A 12508-nucleotide genomic window follows, 5' to 3' on the forward strand; every position below is an offset into this window, starting at 1 on the left:
AGCAAAGCTGCACCAACCAAGTGGCCTTTTCACAAGAAACATGGCAGAACTCGAGCATTCTGATGAACTTCTTGGACAAAAAATGAACAAAACAAACTAACTGCAAAACAAGCCCCAAAGTAACCCCCTAAAGAGAAATTTTTGAAGCCCTGGCTAGCAGGCTTACTGACCACGCAGATGGAGAACATGATATCAAAGAAGTTCTGCAGGGAGCAAGGGTCACCTTCTCCCCAGTTTAGCTGTTGTTTGTGGAGGTTTGAAAGTTCCATTAAAAAATATTAAAAATCCGCACGCCAACCCAGACATTCCTCTCCTCTCTCCTGCTTCCTTTCGGCAGCCACTCTCTGGTATCATGGCACTAGATATCTTTGCTGTCCCCGTAATCGTTGTAAGGGATACTCAGGGTCTGCTCCTCGCACGTCTTCCTAAGGTCCCGGCTGAGCTCTGACCAGTCAAGTCCATAGGGCTTGATCTCGCTGTACCGGCAGCCCAGGTACTTGAGGGAGCTGCGTCGCAAGCCTATCTTGGGTTCCTGGAGGAGTCCGTTGCACCAACCGCTGAGATCTCCAAGCTGAGAAAGGATGAGGCCAGCTTTCCTATGGAGCAAGCACAGAGGATGCTTAAGTTAGAAAGGCAAGAAGGCAGGAAGGACAAATAGTATGAGATTGTATGCTTCAAGAGGGCAGAGCCCAGGCTGTTTTGCTTACTGTTCCATGTTTAGTGCTTAGAAATGGGGGCGGGCAGGTAGGGGGAACTTCCATAAATGCTTGTCAAGAATGAGTGAATGTTTGCAGCAGCACCTTTTACAATAGCTAGGACATAGACACAACCTAAATGTCCATCAACAGATGAATGGATACAGAAATTGTGGTACTTATACACAAAGGAATATTACTCGGCTATAAAAAAAGAACGCATTCCAGTCAGTCCTAATGAGGTGGATGAACCTAAAACCTATGATACAGAGAGAAGCAAGTCAAAAAGAGAAAGACAAATATTGTATATCAATGCATGCTTACTAATGGAATCTAGAAAGATGATACTGATGAACCTATTTGCAAGGCAGCAATGGAGACACAGCCCTAGAAAACACATTTATGGACCTGGGAGTGGGGGTGGAAGGAGAGGGTGGGGAGAATAAGAGAGTGGCATGGAAACATATACATTACCATATGGAAAACAGACAGCAAGTGGGAATTGGCTGTGTGACACAGGGAGCTCAACCCAGCGCTCTGTGAAATGATGCCCTAGAGGGGTGGGATGGGGTGGGAAATGGGAGGGGGGTTCAGGAGGGAGGAGGCATATGTGGCTAACTCATGTTGATGTATGGCAGACGCCAACACCATATTGTAAAGCAATTATCCTCCAATAAAAAAACATAATTAAGGAAAAAAATGAATGAGTGAAATAATTAATTAATAAGGCTGGGTGAGCAAAGTAGGGCACAGAGATGAAACGAAACAAAACGCAATGAGGACAAATAAGAAAAAAATGACTAATACTTTAGAAATCTATGCCCTCTTAAAATCATAGAGTTGTCAGTTTCAAAAGACAAGTCAGATCAATTTACTTTAAAGCCAGTAATTTATCATCATTAAATGACAAACATAATATGTTTGACTGGATATTTCCCTTTTCAAGGCTATTTCTGAACTGAGTAGAAGCAGCCAATATATTGCACTCGGGGGATATCAAGTGTAACTAATTATGCCTGTCTGAAGGTAATTATAGTGTGATAAGGGCGCCAACAATAAAGTCCTCAGTGCATACTGACACAGGGCCATTCTTTGGGAAAATGCAGGCTCTCAGTAGCACACATCACCTAATTAATCCCCAGGTGAGCTCCTGCTCTGTTTTGTAATCCCCCTCCAAAGTCAGAAGGCCCCCATCCAAAGACCAGGAAGAAACGGAGGTGACGAGATAGCACCTGAGCTGTTGCAGATCCCCAAGAAAACCAGAACCAGAGAACCAGACAGAGGAGGGCAAGGTCTTCCCAAGTTCACGCACACTAGAAAGGAGTGATCCCACAGGGCTAAGAATAGGGTGTGGGACCCTGCATGTAGCTTGGGGAAGCTGGCTGTCACCACGATCTTGCTAATCAGTATACAGCTTCTCCCTGGCCTCCACTTCTGATGTTAGGGACAGGACCCCCTGATAACCAGTTTTCAGCCCACACTGGCTTTGACTCTGAACACTTAGGAATAAGTGAAGGAATGGGGTGCCCCTCATTTAGCTCTGTTCTTTCCCTTCTTCCAAAAACCATGGGTGACCAGAGACCCACGAAGGAATAGTCTCTTATTCCAACAAGCCCATTCAAAGCTGTAAAATCTGTCTGGAAAGCTCAGGGAGCAGGACCCCTTGCAGTATTTACATGGGAGGAATCATCTCTTTTCTAATTCAGTCCACAACTCTTTCCAGAAACTGGAAGTTTACACGAATGAGCTCTCAAGAACAAGACGCACGTTCATTTCAAGCCTCTTCTTCCGTCCTGGCCCCAGCACCACAGGGGTGAGCTCACCGCATTCCTAGGAGGGCGAGCAAGGGATGGCGGGGGATGATGTTGGATGCAAGGTATTGAGCTGCGGCAGCAAAGTCAAGGGGCTGTCGGAGTGTGAGGTCATCGGGGGCCAGTTGCGTTTTCTCCCACTTCAATGGTGGGTCAGAGAAAATCAAACAAACACTCTGCCCACTAAGTCACATCTTATTCAGATTGTCTCTCCTCTGCCCATCAGCCTCTGCTGTTTGGCTAAGCAGCCTTTCCAAAAGCTGTGATTGTCTCTCCTCTGCCCATCAGCCCCTGCCGTTTGGCTAAGCAGCCTTTCCAAAAGCCGTCAGCAACAGGGTCTTTGGTGGCCTTCCTCTTAATCTGCCCTGCTGCACGTCATTAGCTGCTGACACATTCTTGGGAGGTGGATGAAGGGCGCGGGAAGGAAGAGCGAAGGGCAGCCTCTGCCTCTGCATCATCTTGAAGAGATGGATAAAGGAACACATCCCAGCTATCCTCTCAAACAAATGGATTCAATTAGCCCATGGAGTTTTGTGGCAATTATTAGCGCCCGCTTAAAAACAGAAAATATTTAATTTGGGTCTCCCCTTGACTATCTCAGAGCCTGCAGCTTTCTTCTTTCTTAAGAGCGAGGCAACCAATGCTGTTCCTCAACATAGTTCAACTCTCAACTCAATCTGGAGGCCTCCATGAATTTGGATGCAACTGGATTGAACTGAACCAATCCTTTCTCCTTGCTTGCAGGATGCATGTACCCACTAACCCTTTCCTATTCATTCTCATAGCTAACTCCAAAGTGGGTTGATGCAGCTCAAGGCAAGAGACGTGTTTCTTGTGGTTCTCCCTCGGATCCATGACACTGAAAAATAAAGCTTTATTTTCCATGAAATAATGAAACTATAATTTCCCCCTAATATATAGCCTTGAAAACCCAATATTACACGTGAGAGAATCTTCTGGGAAGAGAGTTTTGAGAAGAGTGTCAAGTCAGCAGCAGGCCTTACTTTACAGTGAGATCCACGTTTTTTTCCCCTGCTCACTTTCATTAACCAATTTTCCTTCTGACTCTTGAGTTACAAGAGAGAAATTTTAAAAGCGATCCATACTGCCTTCCATTGAGATGATGCATGCAGGGTTAGTGCTATTCAAATTGTGACATTTACGTTTCCTGACAAAGAACTGCATATATGCACACTCCATAAATGTCAGAGGGAAGGAGGCAGGGAGCAGGAAATCAAAAGGGAAGCAGCGAGCACAGAGGGAAAGGGGACAGAGCTGGAGAGAAGGGATGATACTCATTATGAGTAATAATGAGGGCAGGAGTAAGGGTAAGGTATGGAACAGGGAAGATATTTCTTAATATGTATCTACTTTCTAACCCAGGGTTTGCTTTTTACCAAAACTGAGACAAAACAAGTTAAAAGGCCCTTATATAGTTCTCTCTGCCTCCCATCCATAGCCATGGCATCTGTTTGCCCAAGGACTATCAACCTTCATAAATTTCAGGAAATAATTTATGGAATGCCAAAAGATTCTTCCTGATCGTACACATAAAATCATTTTATTTTAGGAAGATAATCCTAAATTCTCTCCTTCCTTCAAAAGTAAGAGAATAGGTGGTGGAGGACAGATGTCTTACATGAGGGTCTCCCAAGAGAGTTTATAATTTCAGGTCACAAGAGGCACCCTGAGGCCGAGTCACCCTTCAGTCTGATGAGAGGTCAGATGGTTGGGATGACCTCTGGGTGATATCTTTGTTCATCTCTTTGGCAGAGGAGCAAGAATTCTGAGTGCCAGAGGATACTACTGTGTTGATTTTCTTCATTTATTTTCTCCTCTTTTTCTTTCTCTTCCCCCTCTCTCCCCTCCTTCTTTCCCTCCTTGCCTTATTTTTGTTCGTTTATGAACTCCTACACAGTTTGGGAACATATAAGTACCAACATTCTACACAAAAAGCCTCTTCATGTGTCTATCTGAAAATTCCACTATTGCCAGGGAAATCTTCTCTTCTCAGAGCAGCAGTACACAGCCATGATGAATGGAACGGATGAAAGTGGACTCTCTACACATTCCTCCCACTCCTCTCTTTCCAAGAACTCTATCTGCGTTGCTGTTGTTTTTGTTCAGTCGCTAAATTCTGTCTAACTCTTTGCGACCCCATGGACTGCAGCATGCCTGGCTTCCCTGTCCATCACTATTTCCTGGAGTTTGCTCAAATTAATGTCCATTGAGTTGGTGATGCCATCCAACCATCTCATCCTCTATCACCCTCTTCCCCTGACCTCAATCCCAGCATCAAGGTCTTTTCCAATAAGTCGGCATCAGGTAGCCAAAATATTGGAGCTTCAGCATCAGCCCTTCAATAAATATCCAGGGTTGATTTCCTTTAGGATTGACTGGTTTGATCTCCTTGCTGTCCAAGGGTCTCTCAAGAGTCTTCTCCAGCACCACAATTCAGAAGCTTTAATTCTTCAGCACTCAGTCTTCATCACAGTTTAACTCTCACATCCATACATGACTATGGTCCAACTCTCACATACATACATGACTACTGGAAAAACCATAGCTTTGACTATATGGAGCTTTGCTAGCAAAGTGGTATCTCTGCTTTTCAATATGCCATCTAGGTTTGCCATAGCTTTCCTTTCAAGGAGCAGGCATCTTTTAATTTCATGGTTGCAGTCATCATCCACAGTGATTTTGGAGCCCAAGAAAATAAAATTTGTCACTGTTTCCACAATCCCCATCCATTTGCATGAAATGATGGGACTGGATGTCATGATCTTAGTTTTTTGAATGTTGAGTTTTAAGCTGGCTTTTCACTCTCCTCTTTCATCCTCATCAAGAGGCTCTTTAGATCCTCTTTGCTTTTTGCTATTAGAGTGGTATCATCTATATATCTAAGGTTGTTGATATTTCTTCCAGCAATCTTGGTTCCAGCTTATAAGTCATTCAGCTTGGCATTTCACATGATGTACTCTGCATAGAAGTTAAATAAGCAAGGTGACAATATACAGCCTTGACGTAATCCTTTCCCAATTAGGAACCAGTTCATTGTTCCAAGTCCAGTTCTAACAGTTGCTTCTGCATAAAGGTTTCACAGGAGACAGGTAAGGTGCTCTGGCATTCGCATTTCTTTCAGAATTTTCCAGTTTGCTATGATCCACATAGTCAAAGGCTTTAGCATAGTCAATGAAGCAGAAGTAGAGATGCTTTCCTGGAATTCCTTTGCATTTTCTATGATCCAACAGATGTTGGCAATTTGATCTCTGGTTCCCCTGCCTTTTTAAAATCCAGCTTGTACATCTGGAAGTTCTGAGTTCACGTGCTATTGAAGCCTCACTTGGAGAATTTTGAGAATTACCTTCCTAGCATGTGAGATGAGTACGATTGTGCAGTAGTTTGAACATTCTCTGGCATTGCCTTTCTTTGGGATTGGAATGAAAACTGACCTTTACCAGTCCTGTGGCCACTGCTGAATTTTCCAAATTTGCTGACATACTGAGTGCAGCACTTTAATAGCACTACCTTTCAGGATTTTAAATAACTTAGCTGGAATTCCATCACCTCCGCTAGCTTTGTTCATAGTAGTGCTTCCTAAGGCCCACTTGACTTCACACTCCAGGATGTTGGGCTCTAGGTGAGTGACCACACTATCTTGGTTATCCAAGACCTTTTTTTTATAGTTCTTTTGTGTATTCTTGCCACCTCTTCTTAATCTCCTTTGCTTCTGTTAGGTCCTTTCTGTTTCTATCCTATATTGTGCCTATCCTTGTATGAAAAGTTCCTTTGGTATTTCCAATTTTCTTGAAGAGATCTCTAGATTTTCCCTTTCTATTGTATTCCTCCATTTCTTTGTACTGTTCACATAAGAAGGCTTTCTTATCTCCACTTGCTATTCTCTGGAAGCCTGCATTTAGTGGGTATATCTTTCCCTTTCTCCTTTCCCTTCTCTTCTTTTCTCAGCTATCTGGAAGGCCTCCTCAGACACCACTTTGCCTTGCATTTCTTTTTCTTTGAGATGGGTTTGGTCACCGCCTCCTATACAATGTTGTGAACCTCCATCCATAGTTCTTTAGGCACTCTGTCTACCAGATCTAATCCCTTGAATCTATGTGTCACCTCTACTGTAAAATCACAAAGGATCTGACTTAGGTCGTGCCTGAATGGCCTAGTGGTTTTCCCTATTTTTTTCAATTCATGCCTGAATTTTGCAATAAGGAGCTGATGATCTAAGCTACAGTCAGCTTCAGGTCTTGTTTTGCTGACTGTATAGAGCTTCTCCATCTCTGGCTGCAAAGAATATAATCAATCTGATTTGGTATATATAACCTATCTCTGAGTTATATAACCTAAAAGCAGAGACATTGAGGAAGTTGTAGCCTTGGGGCCATGGTAAGTTGACAAACACTACATTATCCTAACTTTGGCCAAGTTAGATGCCAAGGTGGGTCACTGGCTATCCCTACTCTGCCTTTCAAGAGAACACAGAATTTAGCTCAAAATATACCTGTATGAACTACCCTGGTGGTCCAGTGGTTAAGAATCCGCCTGCCAATGCAGGGGGCACCAGCTGGATCCCTGGTCCAGGAAGATCCCACGTGTCACGGGGCCTCTAAGTCCTTGTGCCACAACTACTGAAGCGCATGCCCCTACAGCCCGTGCTCCACCACAGAAGAAGCCACCGCGATGAGAAGCTCGCGCACTGCAAGGAAGAATAGTCCCTGCTCTCTGCAACATGAGAAAGCCCTCTCAAAGCAACGAAGATCCAGGGCAGCCAAAACTAACAATTAACTGATCAATTAATTTAAAAAATAAAGCTGTATATGCATATAACACATGCAAAGTTCATATACAATAAATTTTTTGGATAACCCCTTCAAGAAAATTTCTAATTTTCTTTCAAAAGACTAAGCTTTTGGCTCCTACAGTTTAGCCTTTGGAATGCTGCATCAGCATGACAAGGGGTAAAACAGCTCAAGGGCAAAGGTTTTTTTCAGAGCTCAGGAAATGCATTCATGACTTGACTCCTTCATACAGCTTATCCATAATGAATCTGTATGAACTGAGCTGCCTAGAAGCACAGGACCTACTTCTCCAGGCACCTAGGCTCATCAGGATATCTGCAAATTCATGAAGGCAGTATTATGGTGGAAGAGGTACAAAGTTTCCAAGAGCTGAGGTCTATAAAAGAGACGACGAAGTTTATTGACTACCTGGGGCCCAGTTCATCCTCACACCGCCAGGTGAATTCTCCGAAACTCTCATAGTGCTGGTTATAGTGGTAGAGGACTCGATGGAGAGTCGGGGAGCCCAGATCCAGGAGCGTGTTGTAGGCCGTCTGCTGCTCCTTCCCGCTGGTATAGCCGTTGAAGAGATTGTAGATCTTGTCTGCTATTTCTGACAATGGGAGAAAAGGCACATAAATAAGATTTTATATGTGTGTGTGTGTGTTTGTGTGTGCGCGCGCACGCACGTTAAGTTGCTTCAGTTGTGTCTGACTCTTTGTGACCCTATGTACTGTAGCCCGCCAGGCTCCTCTGTCCATGGGGCTTCTCCAGGCAAGAAAACTGGAGTGGGTTGCCATACCCTTCTCCAGGGGAGTCTTCCTGAATGAGGGATTGAACCAGCAACTCTTATGTCTCCTGCATGGCCAGATGGGTTCTTTACCATTAGCACCACCTAGGAAGCCCACATATGTATATATAAGTGATTTATATGTATATGTATATATGGTTATAAATACAAGCATGTATGTGTATATATGCATGTAAATGTGTATTTGGATATACATGTATGTGTGTATGCGTGTGTGTATGATACTTAAAGAACACTGAACCTAAAGCCTGGAGAAAAGTGGTTTGAGTAATTTACTTTATTTCTGCCCCATCAAGTTTCAGTTTTCTCTTCAATAAAATGAAAGGCTTCAAACAGAATCACTCTAAGGTCAACTGCAGTGATAATTTTCTTCACCCATGTTTCCTAAAAATACAGAGCCGGAGGCAAAAGCTCATAGATTGATACTTTATTGGCAAATGCAGTCCCAGGGAAGCAGAAGGGAGGATAGAGAGAAATGAAGCAAGAAAGGAGGCAGAGTAAAATATTAGAAATTGCTCTAAGGAACTGATGGTGGTTTTGTAGGAGACGATGTATGAAGCTACCCAGTTCCCACCAGTGCTTCCACAGGGAGAAAGAAAGAAGACTTTATATCACGTTCCCATCCAGGATCAGTCCATGGGACTTTCATGCTTGCCCCTGGGAGGCATTAACTCCCCTGCCCCTCTAGGCCGCATAGCTTTGGGTACAAATGCGATTCTGCAAAAGCAGTGTGGAAGCCCTGAGCAGTGGGGAGCAGCGTGTGGCTCAGGGATGAAGTTAGGCATGGTCAGGTCATGCCTCCAGCAACATGAAGACCTGGAGTGGCTACGGTGCCAAAGGGAACCTGACCCTGTGACCACAGGAATGCAGGTCCTTCGCTAGGGCCACCCAGACAGCTGGGAAGGCAAGCTTGCGGTGCTGGATCTGTGCTGACATATACACTGAATCCAGTGCGTTCTGCAGTTCCAAACGACTGATCTTTTGGTTTAATTTATACCCCTTAGATTTCTGCCTCCAAGGTATGCATTGATAAGCCCAAAGTTGGTGATGTGGCAAAGTGGCAGTGAATTTGTGTACCTCGGCATTCTTTCTTGTGGAGCTCAAAGCACTTTATCATTAAATATTTTCTCATTAAACCTGTCGGAAAGGACATTTGTTCACACTTCCTTCCTAAACAGCTGGGAACTTAGATCTGGAAAGCAATGCTTTGTCTTGGACCCAGAGTTAAACCTGGGGATGGAGAAACTAAGTTCTACAGGCTTCTGAGTCAGACTTTGCCCGCTTGACCTCCTGTTGTCCAAAAAGCCCCGATTCCTTTTCAAATGAATTCAAGGCTGCTGGTAACAACAGAGCCATCATTGTAAGAGTTTCCTGGGTTGGAACAACTAAAATTTTTACCTCTGCCCAAACACTGCAATGATTTCATTTTTTATTCTATCCTGCTCATTGTCCAGGAGCCAGATATTACTTCTTTAGTGTCCTGAGTGGCCAGAATAAGGCTAGACATTGTAATAGCTTCAAAGATGTTAGCTCAGTGGGGGAAATTCATGACTTTGGGAGTCATTTGAATCTGCTTTGGGGGAGGGTTTCTGGTGATGTATCTCCAAACCAGGTTACACCAACCCATTAGCAGTTAAACCCTTGTAACCAGCATCTTTAGCTACAATAAAAATAATTTTAGTCCAGAAATTCATTTGGATTTTCAGGACTTTAAAATTCTCAGGTTGTTAAAATAAGATCAAGAAATAAAGTGGGCAGTGATTTAGACTATAACGATCTTGGTATTTATTATATATTGATAGAATATAAAGAATATAAATAAAATTATATAGATTTTAAAGAGCTCTGGTATTTGTTTACAGCCTATTTGACTGCCAAGAATGTTACACCTGTGAATTCTAATCCTCACACCAGCACAGCACAATGATTATGAATGTTCTTGTCCTACAAATGAGGACCGTCACAAAGGCCAGGTTATCTGCCCAAGGTCGCATAGCTGGTGTGGGCTGGAGTCAGGGTTGAAAACATTATCTATCTCCCATTGCTCTTTTGCCTCAATGCTCAGGGGATGGTAGTGTTAAACCAATTTGACATGCAGGAGGCAGGGTCTTGGGGTATGTATTCTGGAGTGACTACTTCTGGCAGAGGACATTTCCCTGGCTGACCCATAGATGCTACCCGAGAAAGAGTCCAGTCAATATGCAGGAGTCTGTCATTTCGGCAGTAGAGATGGAAAGAAGCAGAGGGACTCTCCTAAGAGCTCTGCTGTGTTCAATGGGAGACGGGGAGTGTGCACTTAGACAAGAATGACCAATAGAGCAACATGCATGTGATCAGATCAGGGCCCAGACAGGGCGGGCTGGGGTTCCTTCTCCCACCCTTGTACTGATGCCAGTCTGTTCTTATTTCTGGTGATGGGATGTAGCATCCCAGGCTCCGGCCCTGGTGGTGACATTTTGCTGAGGAACAGTGATGACTGAGAAGGTGTTTTCTGGCATATTTACTATTCTCCTAACACAACAGTAATATCCAACTAGAGAAGGCCATTAGCATCACCATTTGTGTCCAAGACCAGGTGAGATAGGCCCAGGTTCCACGATAAATCTCCTAAAACCAAGGTAACCTAACTCTAGGGTGTGCTTAAAAGCCTCCATCAGTAAATGGGATGCTGTATTCAGAAAGATCTACATGCTAGGCTTCTGGAGACTGAGTATTTCTGGCTCTTCCTAGCTCCACTGAGGGGATTTATGGATATTATTTCATTAGTTTTCATAGCATCTGAGGAATTCACTAACTCAAAGAATGTTAAAGACTCTAAGGCATTTTTGGTTATCATTTACCCAGCTTTCAGCTTCCCAGAAGTCTTGAGCTATCCAAAATACATATGGGTCTTTCCTCTCTTGACATGCAGGGTATTCAAGAACAGTTAAAATGCCAGTGAGGAGATGGCAACGTGTCAACATATGCAGCCTCATCACAAAAAGATAAAAAAGAGAGAGAGAGAGAAGGGAGTTAAGAACTCTTGAGCAGCAGAATAAACCAACAGGGTTGGGACTAAAGGCCTCAGACCCAAAGGTATGGTTTGAGAACAGGCACCATGGCACCGAATGGAGCTGGGCTCCACTGGCTGTGTGACCTTGGACAAGCTACTAACCTCTCTGGGTTTTAGTTTCCTTGTTTGTTCAGTGATGATCAATAACACATACCTTCCAAGAGTATTATGAGGCTAAAAGTGATGATGAATGTAAAGCCTTTCTTTCGCATGATGTCTGGAAGGAGCAAGTACACATTTACTGACTCATTGATTCATTCTAAAACATCTTTAACTGAGTGCTTACCACATGCTTGACATTTTTCTACATACTTGGGCTACATCAGGGAGAAACTTGGATAAAAGTTCTCATTTTATGATACAGTCTGGTGGCAGGACACATTCAGTGAAGCAATAGACATAATATATGAGTAAAATACGGTGTGTTAAAAAATAAAACAGGACCAGGAAGACTGGGAGTGCTTGATGGAGCATTGCAGTTTTAAATATGAGGAAAACGCTGGAAAGATGACAATCAAGCTGAGGCTTGGAGAAGGGGAGACAATGAGCTGGGGACGTCCAGGGCAGAGCAGGCCAGTGAGAGGAAACGTTAGCACAGAAGCTCCCTAGCGATGGTGGGCAGCAGATCTGAAACATGCGGGTCACCCAGGGTGTCTGGAAGTGAGGGAGGGAGAGAGCTGGGCAATACTAGATATTACTTTTAAAAATCACTGTTGCTGGTTTTCTACTTGATCATGTTTTTCCCAGTGCCATGAGACAGAGATTGAAACACAGGAGTCCAAGAGCAGGGCAGGGGGAAATAGTCTTATTTAAATGAAAAGGAGTGACTCCAAGGGCAGGAGGGAGCTTTCTTATCCCTCAGCAGTGGTTGCTCTTTTTACTAAGAAATAAGCATCCTGGGAAGCATCTATCCCTTCTGCAATGGCCTCCTTGGTGGCTGTGATGAAAGTCTCCTGAATGGAGGTCCTAAGTCATCAGTTTCATTATTTTGGTGGGGAACTACCTAAAACCCCAGTCTGTCCCCGCACTGATGGAACTGACCGTAGAATTCCACGTTAAAACTTGAGGACCATGAATCTCAACTGGCTTTTTATCTTTGTCATTCTTGCGTGCTGTATTTAGTCACTCAGTCATGTCTGACTCTTTGCAACCCCATGGACTAGCCCACCAGGCTCCTCTGTCCATGGGGATTCTCCAGGCGAGAATATTGAAGTGGGTTGCCATGCCCTCCCCCAGGGGATCTGCCCGGCCCAGGGCTCAAACCCAGGTCTTCTGCTTTGCATTCTTAGCACTGTCCAAACTGCAAAGTCCCTTCCCCCGCATCCTCCAAGTCTGTCTGTCCTCTCCCCGAC

The 12508-nt window shown here is 44.0% G+C and overlaps 1 protein-coding gene across 2 annotated transcripts in view; it reads right to left on the reverse strand.

Moving 5' to 3' along the window:
* Nucleotides 1-358: 358 nt before the first annotated feature.
* The window catches only part of ASTN1 (astrotactin 1), a 356098-nt gene continuing 343948 nt past the window's right edge, over nucleotides 359-12508 (reverse strand). Inside the window, exons 22-23 of one of the 2 annotated variants that reach the window (XM_068986030.1) lie at nucleotides 7723-7906; nucleotides 359-596 (exon numbers count right to left, since the gene is read on the reverse strand). In XM_068986030.1, coding sequence (XP_068842131.1) covers nucleotides 359-596; nucleotides 7723-7906 — 422 coding nt within the window. Of the gene's footprint in view, nucleotides 597-7718; nucleotides 7907-12508 lie in introns of those variants that run through there. The other variant, XM_068986031.1, reaches the window with a different exon arrangement.

Source organism: Capricornis sumatraensis, chromosome 14 (genome assembly GCF_032405125.1).
Source record: "Capricornis sumatraensis isolate serow.1 chromosome 14, serow.2, whole genome shotgun sequence".
Classification (NCBI taxonomy): Eukaryota; Metazoa; Chordata; class Mammalia; order Artiodactyla; family Bovidae; genus Capricornis; species Capricornis sumatraensis.